The sequence below is a fragment of the Zea mays genome, chromosome 5 (genome assembly GCF_902167145.1).
Source record: "Zea mays cultivar B73 chromosome 5, Zm-B73-REFERENCE-NAM-5.0, whole genome shotgun sequence".
Classification (NCBI taxonomy): domain Eukaryota; kingdom Viridiplantae; phylum Streptophyta; class Magnoliopsida; order Poales; family Poaceae; genus Zea; species Zea mays.
The window spans coordinates 1,228,704-1,249,985 of record NC_050100.1 but is presented as its reverse complement, the minus strand read 5'-3'; the positions used below and the strand labels follow the sequence as shown (position 1 = coordinate 1,249,985).

The following is a 21,282-nucleotide window of genomic DNA, read 5'->3' as shown; positions in this document are numbered from 1 at the left end:
TATTAATAAAGAAGTGGTCCGGATCAGACTAAACAACAAACAAAAGGCGGTTGGATTGGGACATCAACACGCCGACACCATACAACTTAACTCGCCGGTTGGATTGGGATATCAACACGGCACCACACTCACCGCCGACACAGAGTGCCCAAACAAACACAGGCAGCGGCAACCCCACACGAGAGCATATAAAACTGCTAAGGGTCATCGTTGTCAAGCAAGAATGCAGAGCATCCAGCAACTCCGACTTCCCAAAGCAGCCGACAGACAAACCAAACGAAAAGCAGATAGACAGCCCGAAGCGAAAGGTCTCAACAGGTCATTGTTGCCGGACTCAAGGCACAGAGCAGCTCCGACTTCTAATCTTGACCCTCCGCTCTGCCTCCGGTTTTTGCCCGACCTTCGAAACATTCTGGACCACAAAGAAGGGAGGTTCGCCTCATGTTATTGTTGAGCCACATCCCCTGACATAGCAGCTCCAACTTCACGTTGCAAAACCCCACCTCCACCCGCATACCAGGCGTCGAGAAGCGAAGCAATAGCCGAAGGCAAAGCCGTGGCCGAGACGAACTTCAGAAGCGACGCCTACGGGAAGGGAGCGACGTCAGCGTGACGCCACTGTCGCCTGTCCGTGATGGACCGGGCTTTCACCCAAGGAAGATAGTGTTGGGGATGCGATGCCCTCAACAGGGGAAGCGGCGCCCATGTGCGTCACCGTCGCCGAGACTTTCGCCCAAGAGCCCTCAGCACAGCGTCTGGCCGAAACCTCGAGACACAGCAAGCTGCCTCCGTCGTCGCCGCGGACCCATCGTCCCGCACAATGATGATTTTGGGGCGATGCTGCGCTAGTCCGAGCCACTAGCCGATGCTAGTGTAGACGAGATGAGGTCCCGCTCCAGCCTCTCCAGCCTCTCCAGGCCAGAACGGCCAGAGACGGTGGCACCCAGCCACGACCACCATCGACATAGCCCGTCGCAGTCACGCCAGCCAAAGCCACGTCGTGCCGGCCGCGCCAGCCGCAGCCGCAACCGTGGCTCGACGCCATGCAAAACTGAATGCAACAGCAGCTTTGCATCATCCACCCCATCTGGCTTGAATTCTAGACAGATTTGAAACGAGAGAGAGAGAGCTATATTACTGGGCCTTCGCACATTACAGAATCATCACCCAAGGCTAGAGACCAATACATTCTTATGGGCCAGTATAACCAGCAGTGAAATTCATACCCAGCGAATCAAGATGCAGTTCATGGATTCATCAAGCTGCCTACCCCATCCTTAATTAAAATGTTACCAAAAAATGGAACTAAACCTGAGTTGCGCCTTCTGGTTGGAATTAAGCAGTTAAAACCATTTTCAGCACCCACAAGAATCATATTCCACTTTCCATCCAATTTTGATAGTAAATCAGTGAAGATGCCCTATTGCAACGCAGATCTCCTACACGCTAGAGAGAGAAAATAGGATTCTTTTGCGGCTGTATTCTCTTAACCAATCACCCATTCCTTTATTTTCGCATCAAAAGGGAGGTTTGATATCCAACTGAATAATTTGAGCGATTACATCTTCAGCAGCATGTCTCTTTCATGTGTCATGCAGACGGTTGCCAATTTCAAGCACGATCTGCATTAACGAGTGATGGATGCCTCTTTCGTTGATGCAGATCGTGCTCCAGTTATGCAACACACGCATGACAGTCTTCCTTTTCTTCCCCTTCTTGTGATATTAATAAGTGTATTAACGAGCATAAATCGCAAATGTACGCAAGAAACGAAACAAAAGATTAGACCGCTTTTTTTGCAATTAGCAAGGAAAGTGCACGGATGTACTAGATAAACCGTTCCAGATGGCTGCAGGGACAAGAACATTGCGGATCTACACTAAACATGATCTAGTCTAACTGCACGATTGCTAATGGTAATATTGTTCTAAGACAGGAGATCACTCTACGCCTTCTTGGGGGACTTAGCGGCCTTCTTGGGCTCCTTGGCCGCCTTCTCGGCCACCTTCTTGGGGAGGAGCACAGTGTGGATGTTGGGGAGGACGCCGCCGTGGGCGATGGTGACGCCGGCCAGCAGCTTGCCGAGCTCCTCGTCGTTGCGGATGGCGAGGAGCACGTGGCGCGGGATGATGCGCGTCTTCTTGTTGTCCCTTGCCGCGTTGCCGGCGAGCTCGAGCACCTCGGCCGCGAGGTACTCCAGGACGGCGGCGAGGTAGACGGGGGCACCCGTGCCTACACGCTGCGCGTACCGGCCCTTTTTGAGGTACCGCCCGACGCGGCTGACGGGGAACTGCAGCCCGGCCCTGGAGGACCGCGACACCGACTTCTTCGTCGGCCCGCCGGCCTTGCGCCCCGCCGCGCCCTTCTTCGCCTTACCGCCTGCTCCGCTCACGTCCATGGCTGCTACTGCGGCGCTTCCAGATCGAGAAAAAAAAAGGGACCTTGGGAGTTGAGAGTCGAAATGTATGAGTGCCAAATGCAACCGCGGCGGGATCCTTTTAAATCCGTGTGGGTGGGCCCGTCGATCCGCGTGTGAGTCCAATGGACGGTCCGATCGGCAGAATGATGGACGGTTGGATGAGAGGTTGGTTGCGGGTTCCGAAGGGACGATCCGCTGGAGGGCTGCTGGACCAATCAGTGCGTGCGGTGCGACGAAGGCAAGCAGAACTGCCAATGCATCCGCAAAAGAGCCACTCCCTCCGTAACACAAAGATGTCGTTTGGCTTTTTTTATAAAGTTTGACCGACTTATAATTATCGTCTATCTTTATTTTCATTTAGTTTATTATATAATTTACAGCTATGAACTACATTTTTTTACATTTTCATAAATATTTTGAATAAGATGTGACGATAAAATTTAATGTCAAAAAAGTCAAACGAAACGACATTTTTTTTAGAACGGAGTGAGTGAGTATTTTATGTTCTCAGATATAATAAGAAAAGAACTACTATTAGAAAAGATTAGTTTATGTAATTGTCCAACATCAGTTATTGTGTCTGTTGTATTACAACAGTGCTAAATTTTTATTTCCATCTAACCTGAATTATACGGATGTACGAAACAAGATTGAGGTATTACTAGACGGTCACATCACATAGATACTACATGGCTTATATTATTGGTGATTGTTTCACTTATACTGAATCATCAAGTGTTTCAAATTGTTCGCAACAGTTTATTTTACGTTTCCATCTTCTGCAGCGTTTCACTATAAATACTCTATCTATACTCCACTACGACCATAAAATATCATTTCCTAGCCCTACATTTTCACTCGTTGTCAATTTTTCATCCACTAACAATTACTCGTGGACACATAAATTGATAGGCAAATGGTGTTAGAGTGCATAACAGGAATGGGGGAGGTCTTCTGCCGTGTAGGGGCAGGGTCGTGTGGGGGCGTCGTCGCTGCTCCTTGTGGGCTACTATCACCCCTATGCCGGCAAGGGCGCGGCGTAGAGGCATCCGTTGCGAACGGTCTCATATTTCTAAGAGAAGGTGTTCGAGCTTTTTGTTGGTGCTTCTCTTCCTCCACAATAATTATAATCATCCTCGACATGTATGTGTCTTATGGATAAGAGTGATCGAAAGGTATAAAACAGTGATAGTAGTAATGGTAGGGATAGTGACGAGTATTTTAATATACCTTGTCATGATGGGCTAGTAGCTTCGCTAAATGAGTACAAACAAATCGTAAGGAAGAAAAGACCTAAAATAAAAATACAAAATATGATAACAAATCTCTTCTTACAAAATATGTACGTAGCGGGAAGAAACTAGTGATGAGCTTAGCGATAAAAAAACAAAATTGTAGCATCCACCCTTGAGAAACTTAAAAACCTCATTAATAGAACTTAAAGAAACACATGATAATCTTGATATGATCTTAACACTAGATTTAACGACTAAAAGAAGAGTACACTAGTGTCACGGTTAACTATGATAGTCTTGATACTGCATATGAACTTTTATCTAGAGAAATACATGATACCATTAACTATGTTATTAAGACTAATATATCTATGTTATGTGATGATTTGGTTATGGGAAGCATTAAGCAAGGATCTATTAGAAAGGCAATCAAGTGGTTAGCCACTTGATGTGAGAAATTCAATAATGAGAATGAGAAAGACAATAGAAACTTGAAAAAACTAACAACCAAAGGTGATAATGTCATAGAGAACAAAATTAGTGATTATGTTACGGGATAAGCTAAGAGAAGAAATTAAGAAGCTTAAGTTGGAAAAGGATCATCTCACCATTAGCTTGCAAAAGTTTGCTAAAGACCAATATATTCATAGTGAGCTTCTCATGAACACCTAAATAGAAGTGGTATTGGATACTAGCCAACAAACCGAAGAGGGCTCAACAACAACAACAAAAATAACGCCATAAGTATCACACTAGAGTGACACTTCAATAAGCCACTATTTACTAGAGATCTTCTTCACGAATCTTCTATATGAATGAGTATAAGAGCCCCTCACAGAGAACGATTAGTGCCGATAACAATCACCAATAGCTGCTTAACGATCCCACAATCATTAGATCATTTAGGAGATAATCACCAAGAGTAATAGGTGTAGGAGTAGAACCAGTTCAAGTGACTCTACTAGTACCATAAGACACATGAACACTACACAACACACTAGAAGCCCCCCAATCTCACTCAAGTGATAAACTATATGATCAAACTGAGTGGAGTGTGTTTCTTAATCCTCAAGATGTGTATATAGGTGCTAGAGGTCGTGGGATGACGACCAAAGTTAACCAGAGGGTGTGTTTATAGCATCTCAAAGAAATCTAGCTGTTATAACCCCGCTCCTAGAAATCAAGGGCACCAAACACGTCGACATCGTTTAAATGTCCACTTTCTTAATGGTAAAAAATGAGTCATGTGTGCACCAAACAAGTCACCGAACACATTTGGTGCGTTCAGGATCGAATTATGTAGTTTTACCATCTCTTTTATGTTTCCTATTTGGTGTGGCACCCAATGAGGTATATATAAAGCTAAAGAAGTAAAGTGCAAAGTTTACATGCTCTCACTGGAAATGTTTGGTGCCACCCGTTCGATGCATACCATACACCATGGCGTTGTGGCTAAAAACTCTATACTAAATTCTTACCATACACATATTCGATGTCGTGTCATAGGACCTAGATAGCTAGAGGGGGTGAATACCCTACACACAAGTATTCTGATAAAACTTAGCAAAACAACTAGAGTCAAGCTAATATATGTGAAAGCTTATGTCTTGATATAGTTCCAATTTACTTCTCACTAAGTAGCGTGTAAAGGATTTACTACAAGAAAAAGATCACTCTACACAATATGATGTAAATCATATTGTGTAGAGCTGATAACAATCACCAATAAATGATTAATGATCCCGCAATCATTAGATCGTTTAGGAGATAATCACCAAGAGTAATAGGTGTAGGAGTAGAGCTAGTTCAACTCACTCTACTAGTACCATAAGACACATGAACACTACACAACACAACACAACACACTAGAAGCGCCCCAATCTCACTCAAGTGATAAACTATATGATCAAACTAAGTGGAGTATGTTTCTCATTCCTCAAGATGTGTATATAGGTGCTAGAGGTCGTGGGATGATGACCAAAGCTAACCATAGGATGTGTTTATAGCATCTCAAAGAAATCTAGCTGTTATAACCCCGCTCATAGAAATCAGGGGTACCAAACACGTCGATATTGTTTAAATGGCCACTTTCTTAATGGTAAAAAATGAGTCATGTGTGCACCAAACAAGTCACCGGACACATTCGATGCGTTTAGGATCGAATTATGTAGTTTTACCATCTCTTTTATGTTTTATCTCTGGTGTGGCACCCAATGCCACACCGGACAATTTCGATGAGGTATAAAGCTAAATAAGTAAAGTGCAAAGTTTACATGCTCTTATTGAATATGTCTGGTGCCACCCGTTCGATGCATACCATACACCATGGCGTTGTGGCTAAAAATTCTATACTAAATTCTTACCACACACATATTCGATGTCGTGTCATAGGACCTAGATAGCTAGAGGGAGTGAATACCCTACACACAAGTATTATGATAAAACTTAACAAAACAACTAGAGTCAACGTAATATATGTGAAAGCTTATGTCTTGATATAGTTCCAATTTACTTCTCACTAAGTAGCATGTAAAGGATTTTACTACAAGAAAAAGATCACTCTACACAAGATGATGTAAACTATGAGATATGATATTTAAATGTATTAACAAGATTAACTTGGAAGGCAAACCACTCATGGCAAGAGATGAACACAATATTTATTATCGAGATTCGGTTGCTTGCCTGCAATCCACGTGTTTATTGTGGTGAGTCCAAACTTGATGATCCACATGCTTATCATTGTAATAAGCCAAGCTCATAAAGTGTATCGTAAGAATCACTCTAAGAAGACACTCAAATATGTATAAAACATACGAATGTATAAAAACCAAAACAAAATATGTCTTTAATATAGGTATTTACGTATAGAGAGCGAGATATAGAGAACATTGTTGAAAAGAAACATGATATAAAAGAGAGAATATTTTAGAGTAAACCGTAAAGTAAAGGTATAGACGAGTGCTGAAGATATTGTTATGGTCCTACATCCATGATGATTGGACGCCCACCCAAATAAGCCCTGCCAAGCCGCCATCGGAGACACAGATTCAGTGGAAGGGAGTCATTGTTTGCGATCGATGTTAGGCCGATGTCCCCTGATGATCCTTAGTGGCTCAGTGCAAGTGCATGCATGCTGCATTCCTTTTCTTTTTCTTTTCTTTCAGAGCATTCACTTGGTGATAGTGCCCTTTGCTTTGCTTTGCTTTTAGTCCCCCGACAAAATGCGTGCACACAACATACGTGCACGGCACCAACAAATACCTAACAATAAATAGCTTCTTCTTCCATAGGACTGATCCATGCTCCAATTAAAGAGCATAAATAAAAGAACATTCTTCTTCACTAGCCCCCTTTGCTCTTTGGATTACAGGCTGGGTACAGTAGCATTCAACAACAGCCAGTTACCTAGCTAGCTAGGACTGTTTTTGTCCTTTCAAACTCTATCTAGTTTAACACACGAGAGAGAGAGAGAGAGAGAGAGAGAGAGAGAGAGAGAGATGTGTTAGCAAGCAAGCAAATTGCACATATATACACTCGATCAAATCATGCTAACAGCTAACTGTGCTTTCATCATGTATACAGATACTGACGGAGGGTTCCTGATGATCCCGACATTCGGTGGTCTTCTCTGCTGCTGCTTCGGGGCCGCGAGGGCTGGGCCTCGCCATCGCCAAGAACTTGGGGACCTTGTCTCCAGGCATAATAATAACGGGCACACCGCGCTCTTCCCCCGATCTCTCCAGCTGCAAATGATTCTCAGCTCAAGCTTGCTATATGTAACTCTTCTCTATGAAATCGACGAGCATTGGCCGGAAGTTTTGTTTAGTTTACCTTGTGACCAGAAACCGCCTTTCTCGGCGGCGATGACGACGCCACGGAGACGGCCGTATGCTCCTCGGCCTCCAGGAACATGTCGGGATGCCGAGACCGGAGGAGGGCGCGGAGCTTGTCCCAGTGGTAGCAACACGAGAACATGCCGCTCAGGGCAAAGATGACGAGGAGCAGGAGAGCAGTTCCCAGGGGAAACCCCAGGGTCGGCCTCGAGGAATGCTCCATGGATGGAGCAGGGGTCAGGTCTTCCAGCCGGGTCATCTGCATCACCTCACCTCACCTGCCTTCTTTCTGGTCTGGTTTAAGAGCCCAGGCTTTCCAAGGCACACACATAAATATATGCATGCTTGGGGAATGGGGAGGGAGGGAAGGTCACTAGTGGACCGACTGACCGTGGTACTGGCCGTGGTACTGCCCAGTGCTGTGGCATCTCTGCTGCTGGTAGTGCTTGCTTGACGCGGGCTCATCTCACTGCCTGTCTTTTCCATGAGAAAGAAGCCATCAGACTATTATATGGATGGAATGCACTTTCTAAGAGTGGCAACAAAGCTTTTCAGGTATGTCCCCAAGGATATGTTTCTTAGGTACCAGAGAAGAAAAAAAAGATATATATGTTTTCCAATTCTATTTCTCCTACAGTGATTTACTGAATAATAACGAGTTCAGAATGAATCTGTGGACCAAAAAAATGTGAGCCGTCTCAATCATTGATCAGTTTTTAACACAGGTAGGCATAACAGCACAAAACACACTGCATAAGGGGGGCAGAACAGAATCATCTAGTGTGCATCATCATTTACCCTTTTGAAAAGTATATTATGCTTTTCGAAAGATAAAGGCTATCAGCTTGAGACTATCCTTGACGCAATCCGCACAAGTGTACGGATGGCTCATATGCAAGCAAAGCTATCAAGAAAATGTGTCTGTCTGCTGATCTTAGAAACCAAACGTGCCTGCTAGCTATTACCTGCTGCTTACTAAGCCTACAAGCTATGCCTGTTGGAGAAATTAGGTTCATAGAATCACTTACACATCAGCCGGCTAGTAAGCTGCTTCAAATGGGGCCTACCACCACTAACAATAGTGATCCACACTGGCCCACCTACAAGGCTACAACAGAGCTATTTGAGAGGGACTCCACAGGATGTTAGGTAAGTGTCCTTCCAGGTAACTACAGAATCCATATGATTCGTATCACTCAATACAAAACAATCAATGAAAAGTTTTATTCTATGGTTATGACTGCCATGTCATATAAAATGAAACGAAACACATTCTTAATGAAAAGTTTTATTCTATGGTTAATTTCATGACTTAAAGAGAATTGATAATCGTGTCAAGAGGTTTCAGACTATCCGCAGTGAAGAACTGCAAACCATACCCTACACACATCCAGTTATGTGTGCAGTAGAAAAATGTTGCAGCCATACACCTTATATGATACTCTAAAGTTAGAGTGTGCAAGGAAAACCTCATTTATAGAGTTCACTCTCTTCTACGCAACCGTGGTGTCATATTGGGTGGGAAGGATGTGGGTGGTAGGGCCTACGGTATGTGTGTTTGATATATATTGATAAAAATGTGGTAATTTATATAGGTTGAGATATAGATTAGTTATGGATGCGGAAGTTTGGCTAATGTATTTTAAAATGTTGATGAATAGGTCGGAATATTTTTTTTAGAGTAGGACGAGTGCAGATAGCCTCATCCCCATAAAACTCACTTGTTCCCTCCTTCTTAAAAAAATTGTCACGTCATCAAAACGCTTATGTGACGGTTTATTAAATGCAAGTGAACCTCCCCCGAGAATAATATATTGGCAATAGTCATGTGCATAGCTTCTCACATACAATATGGACAAATTAATGTACCATCCAAATTAATTTTTATTTATTCATATAATAATCATAATACCTGATGTTACTAATCGTAGTTTTTTCTTAACTGAAACTACCCAAAGTGTTCATACCAGTATTTTTTTTTCTCAATGAATACTGAATCATCTCATCTAGTTGAACTCTAGAAACATCAAATAATAGTTTCATATAGGTTTCTCCAAGTCATAAATACTTATCAAATTTTCAAGCTATAATCAACACATAGGACAGAAAACTGATTGTCCCGAACATGAAGGAAAATATGAGCAGATATAGAAATGGAAAAATGATTTTTATACTATAATGTGCTGAAGATGAGCATTTCAGATTTATACAAAGTATTAGCATAATCTAGAGATGCTAAAAAGTATAAAAACTTTTTTTTTGCTTTCATTCAAGTGCTTATGAAATAGTCACTGACCTTGAATCATCGTCCAACTACTTATGGGTTCAAATGCTTGGTATTGAACTATTGATCCCACGGCCTAGGATGGTGACTGAAACAATGCATCCTTTTCCGAAAGTATACAATATGCATATAAAAAACATGTTGCTATTTTCACACCTCAGACACATACCAACATCACTAATGTAAGGGTTATGTCAAAACGTACTCTTCAATAATTTATATTTATTTTAAATACTAGACAACATGGATTAAGGATAGCAGGAAAGATATTAAGGATCTTCCTTAATGCGCCAACTTTGACTAGCCATATAATATACATTTTTTTTGTAATTGTCCATACTCTTAATATGTGTGGAAGTTAGCATCATAGCGCTATGCACTAACACTAACAGCTAAAGGTAGAAGAAATTTCCATTACAAAGCTAAAGGTAGGCCCCCGGCCCATCAAAACTGACCTAATAAAATATATTTTAGCCAGCAGAAGGAACCAACAAATTCAGTGGGCAATCCTAAATGTTAATCTCAGTGCCTTTCAAATAATTGTAATGTGGATTGTGGAACCAACACATATACAGACTAAAGCTAAGTGCACTGCCAACAGTGCTATAACTACTGTCCTTTGAAATGATTTACCAACATACCATGTGTGCTGATGGGAAATGATGTTGCCAGAAAGGAAATAGATTGATTACTGTCATAGAACAGAGTCTTTTGGCTGATACTCACATTTGCTTTTCAAGAATAGTTCATGCCATACCAGTACCAGATTGAAAAATGATATAGGAAATGTATGTGAGATAGTAGAAAGTTAACTGATTTGAATAAGGTGTCCCCCATGTCCAAGTTGAGGTCACTTTTGTTTTTCCTATGGGCGAGATCTTTTCTAGTTTTCTCTTCTTGGCATGTGTGGATGCTTGTATTTAGGTCTTTGCCCCTCCTTTTCGCCGTGAACCAACGATGACACTTCTGAATTGACTGCCTCATTTTTGATAAAAGACCACTGCATAAAACTAAAAAGTCAGTGACCTTTATACTTCTATAGCAAAGCAGCTAAAATCGTAGCTTGGCTGGCATGGTATGAACAACGAACCATTAGAGTAGAAAAAAATATCGGACATTGCATTTAACAGCTTCATTTGTGATGTGTCATCCATCCGCTACCAGGCAGTCTCTGCACGCCACGTTGCTCCATCTTGCTTCTCACCCGCTCTGCATCCTCATGCATGCCACGATCCGAGTAGATGTTTGCAAGCGAAACAAAATTTCATGCATTCTCTGGTTCGATCTCAAGCAATGCTCTCCCGGCAACCTCTGCCAACCGCACATCCCCATGCTTCCTGCATGCAGCAAGAAGAGCTCCCAGGCTTTTGCTGTAACCTTTACTGCTGGCATTGTCCGTATAAGTTCATAAGCTTGATGTAGCTGTAGACGTCTACACCATGCACGAATAATGATCTGCACAAGCTCCCACTCCATATCTCCTGCTCAACACATGGAAATACTGCAGCGCATCATCTACACGACCAGAAAGGGATCAATGGACACAGGCCGCTAACAAACTAAGGAATATGATGCTGTCAGCCCGAACACCAACCTGGTCCTCCATGTGTTGGAAAAGCGAGATTGCACGACCATGGAAAGCGTAAACTGAAACCAGAGAGCTCCAAACAACCACGTCCCGAACATGAACCTGGTTGAGGACCCTCTGAGACTCTGAGTGGCAGCAAAAGAACCGCAACGCCCATATGCTTCGATGAGGGAGCTACCAATGTGGGATCTCGATCGCGCACATGCATTGCCGCACTGCAAAGCCGTGCACCTCCTTGACCGACGTCAATGCGTCCATCGTGGTGCCCACTACCTCGATGGCTTGGGCTGGGTGTTCCCCGGACTCAGCAACCGCAGCGATCACGGTGTTGAAGCAGGAGGCGGTGGAGGCGACGTCCATGAGGTCGCCCGCCCGGGCGTGGACCTGAGACCATGGCGCCCCAAGGCCCAAACGACGGCGTTGCGGGCGGGCAATTCGTCGAACATGCGGCGGGTGAGTTCGTAGAAGGCTCCGCCACTGCCGCCGCCGTGTGTGCCGTAGGACGCGATGAGAAGGGACACGAGGAAGGGGCTGGAGAGGAGGCCACACTTGGCGGCGAGCGCGTGGAAGCGGCGGCGGCGCTGGGCACGGAGCGCGGTGGTGGACTTGAGCGCGAGCGGGAAGACGTGGGCAGGACCGCAGGAGGGGTCGATGAGCGGCGGGACGTCGGGGGCGGTAAACATGCAGGAGGAGGCGCCGAGCTCGTTGCGGTGGCGGGCGGCGTTCACTTGGGTGGTCAGCAGCAGCTTCGTCAGGCGCTGGTGGCGGGAGCCGGGAGGGAAAGGGCATCGTTTTTGAGTTTGAGCTCAGCCGCACGATGGTCGGTGAACGACTTTAGGGCTAGTTTTTGAATCAAAAACTGGGGTGGATTGGAGGGTAAAAACTCATTCCTTATTTAAAATTAAATAAAAAGGGAATTTTAGACCTTCAATCCATTCCGGTTTTATTGCTTCCAAAATCCAAACTAGACCTTAAGAATAGAAGTGACTACTCGACACGTTTGGAGGATTCGCGGTCCTGGGGTATACGTAGACTTGTTTTCAAAAAAAGGAAACAAAAATCAAATTCAATTCAAAGTAAAGGCAGTCCACTTCTGTGGGAAGAATTGTTTACGTGAAATTTTTCTAAATCAATATGAATTTAGAATCCGCCGATTTATCGCAACAAAAGGAATTCGCTGACTAGAAGGTGTATCTGGGAATTCATCTCATTTCTATATATATCCCCGTAGACGAGCTACAGATTTGAAAAATCAAAAGTCGAAGGATGACAGATTTAGCTTGCTTTTCTAGATTTATAGTTAGTGTATGTCTAATGCATAGTAAGATCTACGTACTTAAAAAAAACTAAAACGACTTACCGAGTATATACTATAATGTTTCATCAAACTGAAACATTTTATTTATACATCCGATACTGTTTCATTGAACTGAAACGTTTTATAATGAAACCGCCAGTAGTATTCTATAGCAGCTTGCCTTGCAGGAGACCACATCGATGAGCACAACATGATCAGGAGGGAAAAGAACCACCATCCAAGCATCCACAATGTTAGGAGCCATTCCTTGCACAATTCTGCGATCATAACGCTCCATACAAATTCTCGCTGCCAAAGCAACAAACTTCAACTTCGGTTGGAACAGTTTCCTAGACTAAACTCACTGATGCATGAAAGAGTAGTAGGTCAGATGTTAAACCGTTGCAAGAACAAGTTTCGGCGACAGGGGTTTTGGCCTGTTGGCACATCAGAAACCATTTCCTTCGGGCCCTGCTAACAGGTGAGAAACTTTTGGCCGCCTCGGATACTACTAATCTTTTGTTATGCACAAGAATTCTCATCTAGCCTGTATAAATACAAGAACAATGACTTGTACAGTTCCGCAACTTGCGCAGAGGAACAGACTGCCGCATCTCAGATCAGTCACAGCCTCAGGTCACTGAAAGTAATTCATATCATTGAGCCTGGGGATCTAGACCCATAGCACCAAACCTTGCACCAGCACCAATCCCAGCATTGGGTGGCTGTGCCACCACAACATTGTCATCAGCAAATAGCGCCTTGATGAAGGACGGTGTCTTCAGCGGACGGCGGCCAGTCATCCGTGGGTATACATCTTCCAGAAAGTAGTACACATGTCCAGCAATCATACCCTGAAAAGAGATGTGTCATCAGTTTAGAGATAGATATACCACTCCTTCCTCCAAGAACAGAATGATCAAGGCAACAATCAGAATGCTATACAGGCAACCTACAAGGACTAATATGTCAATTCAATCACAAATATGATATATGTGAATCAAATGAACTTTATAATCTACTTGTTCAAAATTATAAGACGATTCAGTTTTTCTGGACCTATAATTGTAAGACATCAAAACAACATATAATTTGGGACACAGGATGGTAATCTACTGCACATTTGCACATAGGAAATTCCAAACCAAGGTCACATCTGCAATCAAATAGCCAACAGCTACATTCATGACTGAAAATAGGGGAAATAAGCACTATTCCTATAAGCATGCACCAAGAAAAAACAACTCCTTTGGAAAGGATTTTCCCAAGAACTTTATTAATGTAATGGTTTACTATAAATTCATTTGAACTAGAAGAAGCATACCAAGAGATCAACCCATGTGCTGCTTCCCACCAGGATAGAGAAGCCCAATAGGACCTGAGATTCAAGATAAAACAATCAAGACAATAGCCATGCCCTGCCTGGTTGGAGCTCAATTTCACTGAATTGAGCATTTACTCCCAAATAATCTAATTGAAGAAAACCACAGCCTTCTTTAAGAACAAAATTAATAGTGATCCCCTGTTTCACAATTCCTCCCAACCTGAAACTTGCTGTCCATTTAGGCAAATATAAACATTTCTTATATGTATTTGGTGAACGGTTATTCCATCAATGATCCAATCACATGAATTAAGAGGTTACAGTGTTCATTTATCTCACACCTCAGGATTCAGGTCAGGCACCACTAGAACAAAATGATAACAGAGCAAATGAAATTATCGCCTTTTCCTACAAAGTTCCAGTACAATTTCAACGCGTTAAAAATAGGCTGTTCCTTCTTATGTCAAAACATTAGTGACTGATATTGTCAAGTACTCAAGTTAGAATTTCATAACAAAAGAAGGAAAGCATTCAAGTTGATAAAAAACATCTATACACCACAGGTTCTCAGAAAAGTCCAGCATATATTTTGATGATTAGCAGATAAAATTGTAGCCTAAAACAATAAGTGTGAGGTTTATGTCATGCGGACCTCCCAGATACATTAAGTATTGCATTTCCGTTACATACATCTAAAAGGATGTGCAGCAAACAGAATTGCACATTTCACATGTCGTGGAACATTCAGACATAATCACATAACCGCATAAGAAAGATGATTGATTTCATAGACATATGGTCACTATAAAAATAACTTAGAATGTGAATGCATAGGGTGATGTGGCATTCAAGAAACGGGGCAGAAGAACATTTACCCATGGTAAGTATGCAGCCGTAAAGGTGAACAGGCCCAGAAAGCTCATATGGATGAAAGGATTGTGCTTGCTCCAGACATAAACCTAACATGCCATATCAGAAGTCAGAGTTACCAATGTAAGACTTTCTCAAACATGCCTTACTATTAAATTTATACTCCTTCCGTTCTCGAATATTTGTCGCCCGCTAGTTCATTTTTAAACTAAAACGCGACAAATAAAAAATGGAGGGAGTACAATTTTATTACAATTATAAGCGCTGGTAATTCCATACCATCATAAACGTCAATGAATTGCTCAGGAACAGAATTCTGGCAAATGTCTCGGAAATGTAAGGTATCATCCCTCCAATCAGAACAATGCTAGTTAGGACAGTAGCACCAAACAAGAGCATGTAAAAAAAGTCGGCAGTTCTTCCTCTAAATGAGTTCTCCTCCAGAAGCTTGCAGTATCGTGCGAGAAAAAACATGTGGAACAGAAAATCCAAATCTGGAAAAAAGAAAGAGAGTAAGTTTTTATTATAAGGGTGAAGCACTTGAGATGCAAATAAACAGCATGCAACCTAATAGTAATTATAAGTCTGGAGCGATGCATGTGTAAACATGCAATAAGACAAGGATATAAGCATTTTCATGCTCAAATGCATACAAACTAGCATTGTGTCCATAGTCACTGGTTCTAGATGTTCGAGTATTCAGATGCAAACCAGTGGCTTTGGCTACTCTCTGAATTCATTCGATGGCCTCTTGTGGCAATTGAAGTAGATAGATAACCAATGTTAAATCATAAATAAGAATATGTAAACTGTACACACACATATCTGTCATAAGGAATGCTTCCTAAAGCAGCCCATGTGGATTGTGGCACAACTAAGATTGATGACACTGAATCAAGCTCACATAAGAAGGCTGGATGGTGCAAGGGAAGATACTTTTCCGATTTGCTCTAAAGCAGTAGAGTTTAGAAGTTGAGTTTACAGATATAGTAATTGTTTTACTTATGAGTTTGACATAGGATTACAGAAAAAGACCGGTAGAACACATCGAGAAGTTTTGCATTCAAAATTGATGTTATGCACAGCAGCTCCGAGAAACATATATAGATGGCACACTGCTCAGGCACGCAGACCTTCCACACTGGACACCAGATGTGCACAGAGCTTCCATTCTAACATATCAACATGCCCACGTATTTGCATCACTCAACGAACAATGCCCTCGAAACCAATGTACTAAAAAAAGAGTCTACCGCGTCTCAAAGAAAGAACAACAAACAAAGGATCTACTAGGTCATATTGAACATACCGGCTCACGTACATCGCCAACCCACACAGTTGTGCTGGGAAAGCCAGAAGCCACTACTATGTGGCTAGCTAAACGACTATCGGTTACTACTGGTTTTCACAGCCAAGCACAGAATACATTAAATTTGCGTAAGCTATAATATACACGGTGGCGAACGGAGTGGCATTTACACTGCAGATCTAAAACCGCCGCTCACAGTTGAAAACAAGCATCCTCTACAACAAGAGCCTCTATCCACACCACACGACACCAAACAACATAAAGTTGGCTCGCCACAACGGGTCGAACGGATAGAGGGCACGGATCGCATACCCATCTTGCGGAAGTAGAGAAAGTTGGTGACGAGGCGCCAGATCTCGTAGTGCTGCACCACGAGCTTCGGGTTCAGGTACAGGTGATACGGCGAAATGATCTGCACAGCCGGGGCCAGCCAACGGGCGCACAAAAAAAAGGATGAGATTAGAGATCCTGGCGACATGGGCGAGAGAAGAATCTCCTGATCATGGGAAGGAGGGGGAAGCCGGTACCTCGAGGGTGCAGCCGACGGTGGTGACGACGGCGGCGGTGAGGTAGGAGCGCGTGATGATGGGCATCTGCCGGTACCATTCCTCCACCGCCTGCGCCATCTCCCCTTTCCTCCGCCCTCACTCTCTCTCTCTCTCTCTCGCGCGCGCGCTCACCGGTAAACCCTAGTCGGCCTCCCGCAATCGGTGATCAAATCGAGGAGCGGTTGGAGCACACGGGGTGGTTGAATGCCCCGGTTGGGTTGGGTGGAGTGTTCGGGGAGGACGGAGAAGGGTAGAAGGCGACGTGCCTTTCGCAATGACCGCGCGTGTCACTGACCTGTGGGCGCCCATGGGAGGAACCTGTGGGCCTGGCAGATGTGCACGCCGGTCGCTATGACGTATGTGCCACCAATAGAAGGACGACACGTCGGATCGAAGTTGACATAGGATGACCGCGGCTATCCATGGTGAATCCAACGGCCAAGCTTGCAAAATCATCTAATCCAACGGCCATGTGCGAGTCTGCGCCGCCGCCCGACGTCTTTTTTTCGTCGCCGTCGCCGTCACCGGTGCTCTTTTGGTGCTGCCCCTCTCCTCTCTTTTAGTGGCCGTGGCCGGTGTCTCAAGTCGTACTGGTCTGGTAGATTTGCTGTTGCCAGGTGTGTGGTTTTATGCAAAAACTCTGTTAATATGATTCAGATGTCTTGAGATGGACATGATCTGTTTCAATTCCAAACAGAAATTAGATTATCTTTATCTTTATTACAGACAAATGACAGTCATAGATGATGGCAGTAGCTCCTGCTTGTACGGTTGCACGCCTGATGGCTGCTTGTACGGAAAAAGATCAGAATTTCCCGTTTCATCTTTCAAAGTTCACAAGTAAATTTTACAAACAGAACCGACATATCTAATTACGGCGGCTGCAGGTGCCGTATGAATTTCCAGCTTGAAGATTTCTGTCAAGTGCATCTGACAGACAGAGACATTTCTCTGATAGATGAATTAAGCAGTAGCAAGGCACGACCACAACTCACTCCATTGCTTAATGCGATGCAGCGTTCCCACATTCCAGAGGGGAAAAAAGTGAGAATCAAATCCAAACAAAAGGAAGAGCAAATCATCACATAGTAGATCAAAAGCAAAATCAGGAGTTCAGGACAGGGCAGCATCCTCAGCTGATGAGCAGCAGAACAATATTGCTATCGTGATGTTTGCAGACTATTCCAGTCCATAAAACAAAATGCTTTTTCCAATGTTCGTCATCAAGGTTAAACATGGGATCACCATGACCAGAGGCAACCTCCATCGATCCACAAAGCAACATCAAGAACCACACCAAGGCTTAACGGCGACTGACCGTCACTGCGAGGCCGATGTGGATGACGGTGATGCGCCGGCGCTGCTGCTGCTTTCAGTGGACGGGGAGTAGAGGAACTTCTTCGCGTTGCCCACGTGCACGCAGGTCAGCTTCACGACATTTCTCCCCGTCATCCATTTCAGCAGGATCTTCATGTGCGTCTTGCTGTTCAGACCAGCGATGCCAGCATCCTGTGGTACAAATACGCCAGGGTCAGTGTACAGCTCTGGACAAGGCAGCAAGCAGGGTAAATTTCATTTTCGGGTTCAGATACTATACATTCTTCTGTAGCTAAAGCTAACCTGAATCAGGCCTTAGTGGGTAACAATGACAGTTTCAGAACCATCTGCAGGCGCTTATATATAACTGGAGGTAAAACGATCATGTATACATGCTACAGACTGCAACCCAAGCCTGTCAAATCTCATGGAAGAGTTATTTGCCACTCTGCCTGTCTGATTGACTGATTAGGTACCTAAATTCATACACTGTGAAGAAAGTAATCCCGATTTCGGTTCCTTAGCAACGTGATCGTATAGCAGAATGTGCGTATGATTACAGAGACGAGATGATCCAATTTAATCTCAAGTTCACAGAGTTTAAAAAAAAATAGACACCCTTGTGGGGGTCCAAGCATATTGAGCAAAGGTACCGTGGATTGAAAATTTGGAACAGAAGGGAAACGTTGCAATTGCAAAGGTACCAGATACCACAACAAATAGCTGTTGGGATGGGGCTACGATTGAATCCATCTTTCGTGGTATTCCATAAGACAGTGCCTAGTTTATCTTACTACCACTACTGGTACGCAAAAAGGCATTAGGCTGCTTTTCTGATGTTGTAGCAGAGTGATTTGGATATTTTATACAGGTTTGTAGGGGCAGTAGCGTGTTTATCGTTGTACCTTGGCGTGGTTCCAGGTGTTGCCGACGGTGAGGGGCCCATGGTCGGAGAGGATCTGGAGGAGTCGGCCGGAAATGGCGACGGCCTCCTCCTTGGGCACCTTGGGGTTGATCCGCCTCACGTCCACGGACCGCTTCTTAGAGAAGTGCCGCCGCAACACCTCCCACGCCACCCCCGGGAACCCACCGCCCCCGCCCCCGCCGCCGCTGCCTCGGAGGAACTGCATCACGCCGCTGACGCCTGGGTCGCTGGGGTTCAGTGTAAAGCCCTCTTCCTCCTCACCCCCTGGGAGTGGGCTAGAGGATAAAATGCTGTCCATTTGGGCCCAACAGGCCCAGGCCCAGCCCAACAATTGCTGACTCGGGCTCGGCCAGCTGGTCCATTCGCCGCCCAGCCCTCACAGACTCGTCTCGTCGTCGGCCACTCCCGTCCGCGAGCCGCTCCATCCAACCACCTCATCCCTCTCCGACACGGGCCGCGGCCGACCGCCGGCTCCGTGGCCTTGACACCAGTTGACGAGGAGCATCTCTACTCTACAGGTCAGCACCCCCGCTTCCTTCTCACGCTTCTCCTGCCTGTCGAGTCCACTTGCCTTGCCCTGGCCGGCTCAGACCACGGGATCTATTGTCCTATATTACGTCGGCCGCGGAAGGATCTATTGATTTTTTTTTGTTCTAATTTTGCAGCGCAAATCGGCAGATGCTTGGTCAATATCCGGCGGCGGCATATGTCAACTCTCCCCTTATGCGATGGAACTGCCAACTCGCCGTGCTGGTCGGAGTGCTCTGGATCGAGGCTTGCTGCTGCGCGCCGTGTTGGGAGGGAAGCTGCCGTCTCCTGCCGCTGGGAGAAGCCGGGGACCCTCTGTTTGCTGAGGGCAAAATCTCCTTCCTTGCGCAGGCACTCGAGGTTTGTTTGCGTAACTGAAACTGTTAGCAGCATCATGTGGATGTAATGTACTGATCCATCAGTGTGTTTGATGCATGTTTCATGGGAGGGGAGTCCTAGCAATCGGTCTCATTCATTCATCATCCGCTGGTGAAAAGCTATGTGGTTCATATACACCATACCGCCCAACTGAGTTTCAAAGTCCAGCGGTATTTCTTATAGTCTAGAGAATGCATATAAGCATGGTGTTTTCTGATCAGGAACCAAATCGAGTAAGTTCCGAAGTCTGTGCATTGCTCGATGCGTGCACATATGCATATTGTTTTCACAGTAGCTTATTTGTTTGTTACATCTGTAGTTGCACGCCTTCACTAGAAAAATTTAGAACTAGAATCCCAGTAAATGCGCAATTTCAGTCAGTACACTGTTAATTGTATGATTTGAGCAGTGGTTGTCGTCCATTCTTAACTAAGTCCTCTAATTTTCTCCTGTTATGTGTGTTTCATTTATTTATGTAGGAAGGTGCAATGGGCTATCAGAACCATGTCCGACGACAGCGGTGACCAATCAGGCAACAGCACTCGCCTCTTCAGCGCGATCCGTTCATTCTGGAACCAGTTGTCTGCCAAGCTGAAGAAAGCAAGGAGAGGGTTGCCAGTGAAGATCCTATTCTTTCTGATCGGGTTCTACTGCGCTACCGCGTTCGCTACCGTCATCGGGCAAACGGGTGACTGGGACATATTGTCGGCCGGACTTGCTGTTGCCATCGTGGAGGTTATCGGTGCGCTGATGTATAGGGCCTCCTTTGCATTCCTCGGTAGGATCGGGAACATGATTACCGTGTTTAATTACTGGAAAGCTGGGCTTACACTTGGGCTGTTCTTGGACTCTTTCAAGTATGAAGTGGATGAATTTCTTGAATCGTGTAACCCATTCAACTTTCAGATTAATATATTTACTGGGTTTTGTTGGTGAATTCTCGTCCAGGTCCTGTTACTATTTCTACCAATGGGAAATGTTGGTGTACCCAACATGTAGCATTCCTATCATGTCTGCTTTTTTGTTTCCTTCCATGTGATCTTTGAGTTCTCTACCACTGATTTTTAAAAAGAAGAAAAAAAAGGGGCATGGCTGATGAGTTTTTCACTCGCTGCATGACAGTTCTGTGTGAGAAGCTACAGCCTAAAACTAAAACAGACCAGCGTTTTGTTTGTTCGCACTGCTATGCTAACGGAGAATATGCTTGCACCAACAGGAATAGAATGAACAAACTAATCAGCTGTTAACGACACTCTGTATCACCGGCAATGTGTTAGAAGGACAATCGTGTCCAGATTGCAAAATAATGAAACGAATGGATGGCTGGTGATGTGCATGCACCATATACGCAGTCACCGCCGTCCGTCGTCCCAGGCGACGGGGACGGGGGAGGACGAGAGTAAGAGCAGCAGCAGCTTCGCTTC

The 21,282-nt window shown here is 44.5% G+C and overlaps 5 protein-coding genes across 8 annotated transcripts; 1 reads left to right on the top strand and 4 right to left on the bottom strand.

Moving 5' to 3' along the window:
• Window positions 1-1,719: 1,719 nt before the first annotated feature.
• Window positions 1,720-2,467, bottom strand: LOC100273269 (Histone H2A). Its single transcript, NM_001147710.1, has one exon. The coding sequence runs from the start codon at window positions 2,396-2,398 to the stop codon at window positions 1,946-1,948; it is 453 nt and encodes a 150-aa protein (NP_001141182.1). The 5' UTR covers window positions 2,399-2,467; the 3' UTR covers window positions 1,720-1,945.
• Window positions 2,468-6,375: 3,908 nt separating this feature from the next.
• Window positions 6,376-12,117, bottom strand: LOC100276942 (hydroxyproline-rich glycoprotein family protein). Of its 2 annotated transcripts, XM_020553230.3 has the most exons (4): window positions 11,369-12,117; window positions 10,865-11,255; window positions 7,489-10,774; window positions 6,920-7,400 (listed from the first exon to the last, which is right to left on the bottom strand). In XM_020553230.3, the coding sequence occupies exons 3-4, from the start codon at window positions 7,753-7,755 to the stop codon at window positions 7,206-7,208; spliced, it is 462 nt and encodes a 153-aa protein (XP_020408819.1). In that variant the 5' UTR covers window positions 7,756-10,774; window positions 10,865-11,255; window positions 11,369-12,117; the 3' UTR covers window positions 6,920-7,205. The 2 variants fall into 2 exon arrangements, with proteins under 2 accessions (NP_001144104.1, XP_020408819.1); NM_001150632.2 differs by lacking the exons at window positions 10,865-11,255; window positions 11,369-12,117 and having other exon boundaries at window positions 6,376-7,400; window positions 7,489-7,791.
• Window positions 12,118-12,743: 626 nt separating this feature from the next.
• Window positions 12,744-18,007, bottom strand: LOC606471 (derlin 2). 2 transcript variants are annotated; one of them, NM_001112328.2, is made up of 6 exons: window positions 16,690-16,944; window positions 16,475-16,574; window positions 15,133-15,347; window positions 14,859-14,942; window positions 13,984-14,037; window positions 12,744-13,513 (listed from the first exon to the last, which is right to left on the bottom strand). In NM_001112328.2, the coding sequence occupies exons 1-6, from the start codon at window positions 16,786-16,788 to the stop codon at window positions 13,316-13,318; spliced, it is 750 nt and encodes a 249-aa protein (NP_001105798.1). In that variant the 5' UTR covers window positions 16,789-16,944; the 3' UTR covers window positions 12,744-13,315. The 2 variants fall into 2 exon arrangements, with proteins under 2 accessions (NP_001105798.1, XP_023155825.1); XM_023300057.2 differs by lacking the exon at window positions 13,984-14,037 and having other exon boundaries at window positions 12,888-13,513; window positions 16,690-18,007.
• LOC100193664 (uncharacterized) lies at window positions 17,779-19,192 on the bottom strand. The gene is made up of 2 exons (NM_001138757.1): window positions 18,933-19,192; window positions 17,779-18,219 (listed from the first exon to the last, which is right to left on the bottom strand). The coding sequence occupies exons 1-2, from the start codon at window positions 19,155-19,157 to the stop codon at window positions 18,031-18,033; spliced, it is 414 nt and encodes a 137-aa protein (NP_001132229.1). The 5' UTR covers window positions 19,158-19,192; the 3' UTR covers window positions 17,779-18,030.
• Window positions 18,933-20,795, top strand: LOC110366353 (Ycf20-like protein). 2 transcript variants are annotated; one of them, NM_001351771.1, is made up of 3 exons: window positions 19,355-19,470; window positions 19,618-19,840; window positions 20,338-20,794. In NM_001351771.1, the coding sequence occupies exons 2-3, from the start codon at window positions 19,659-19,661 to the stop codon at window positions 20,792-20,794; spliced, it is 639 nt and encodes a 212-aa protein (NP_001338700.1). In that variant the 5' UTR covers window positions 19,355-19,470; window positions 19,618-19,658. The 2 variants fall into 2 exon arrangements, with proteins under 2 accessions (XP_035814720.1, NP_001338700.1); XM_035958827.1 differs by having other exon boundaries at window positions 18,933-19,840; window positions 20,338-20,795.
• The last annotated feature ends 487 nt before the right edge of the window (window positions 20,796-21,282 follow it).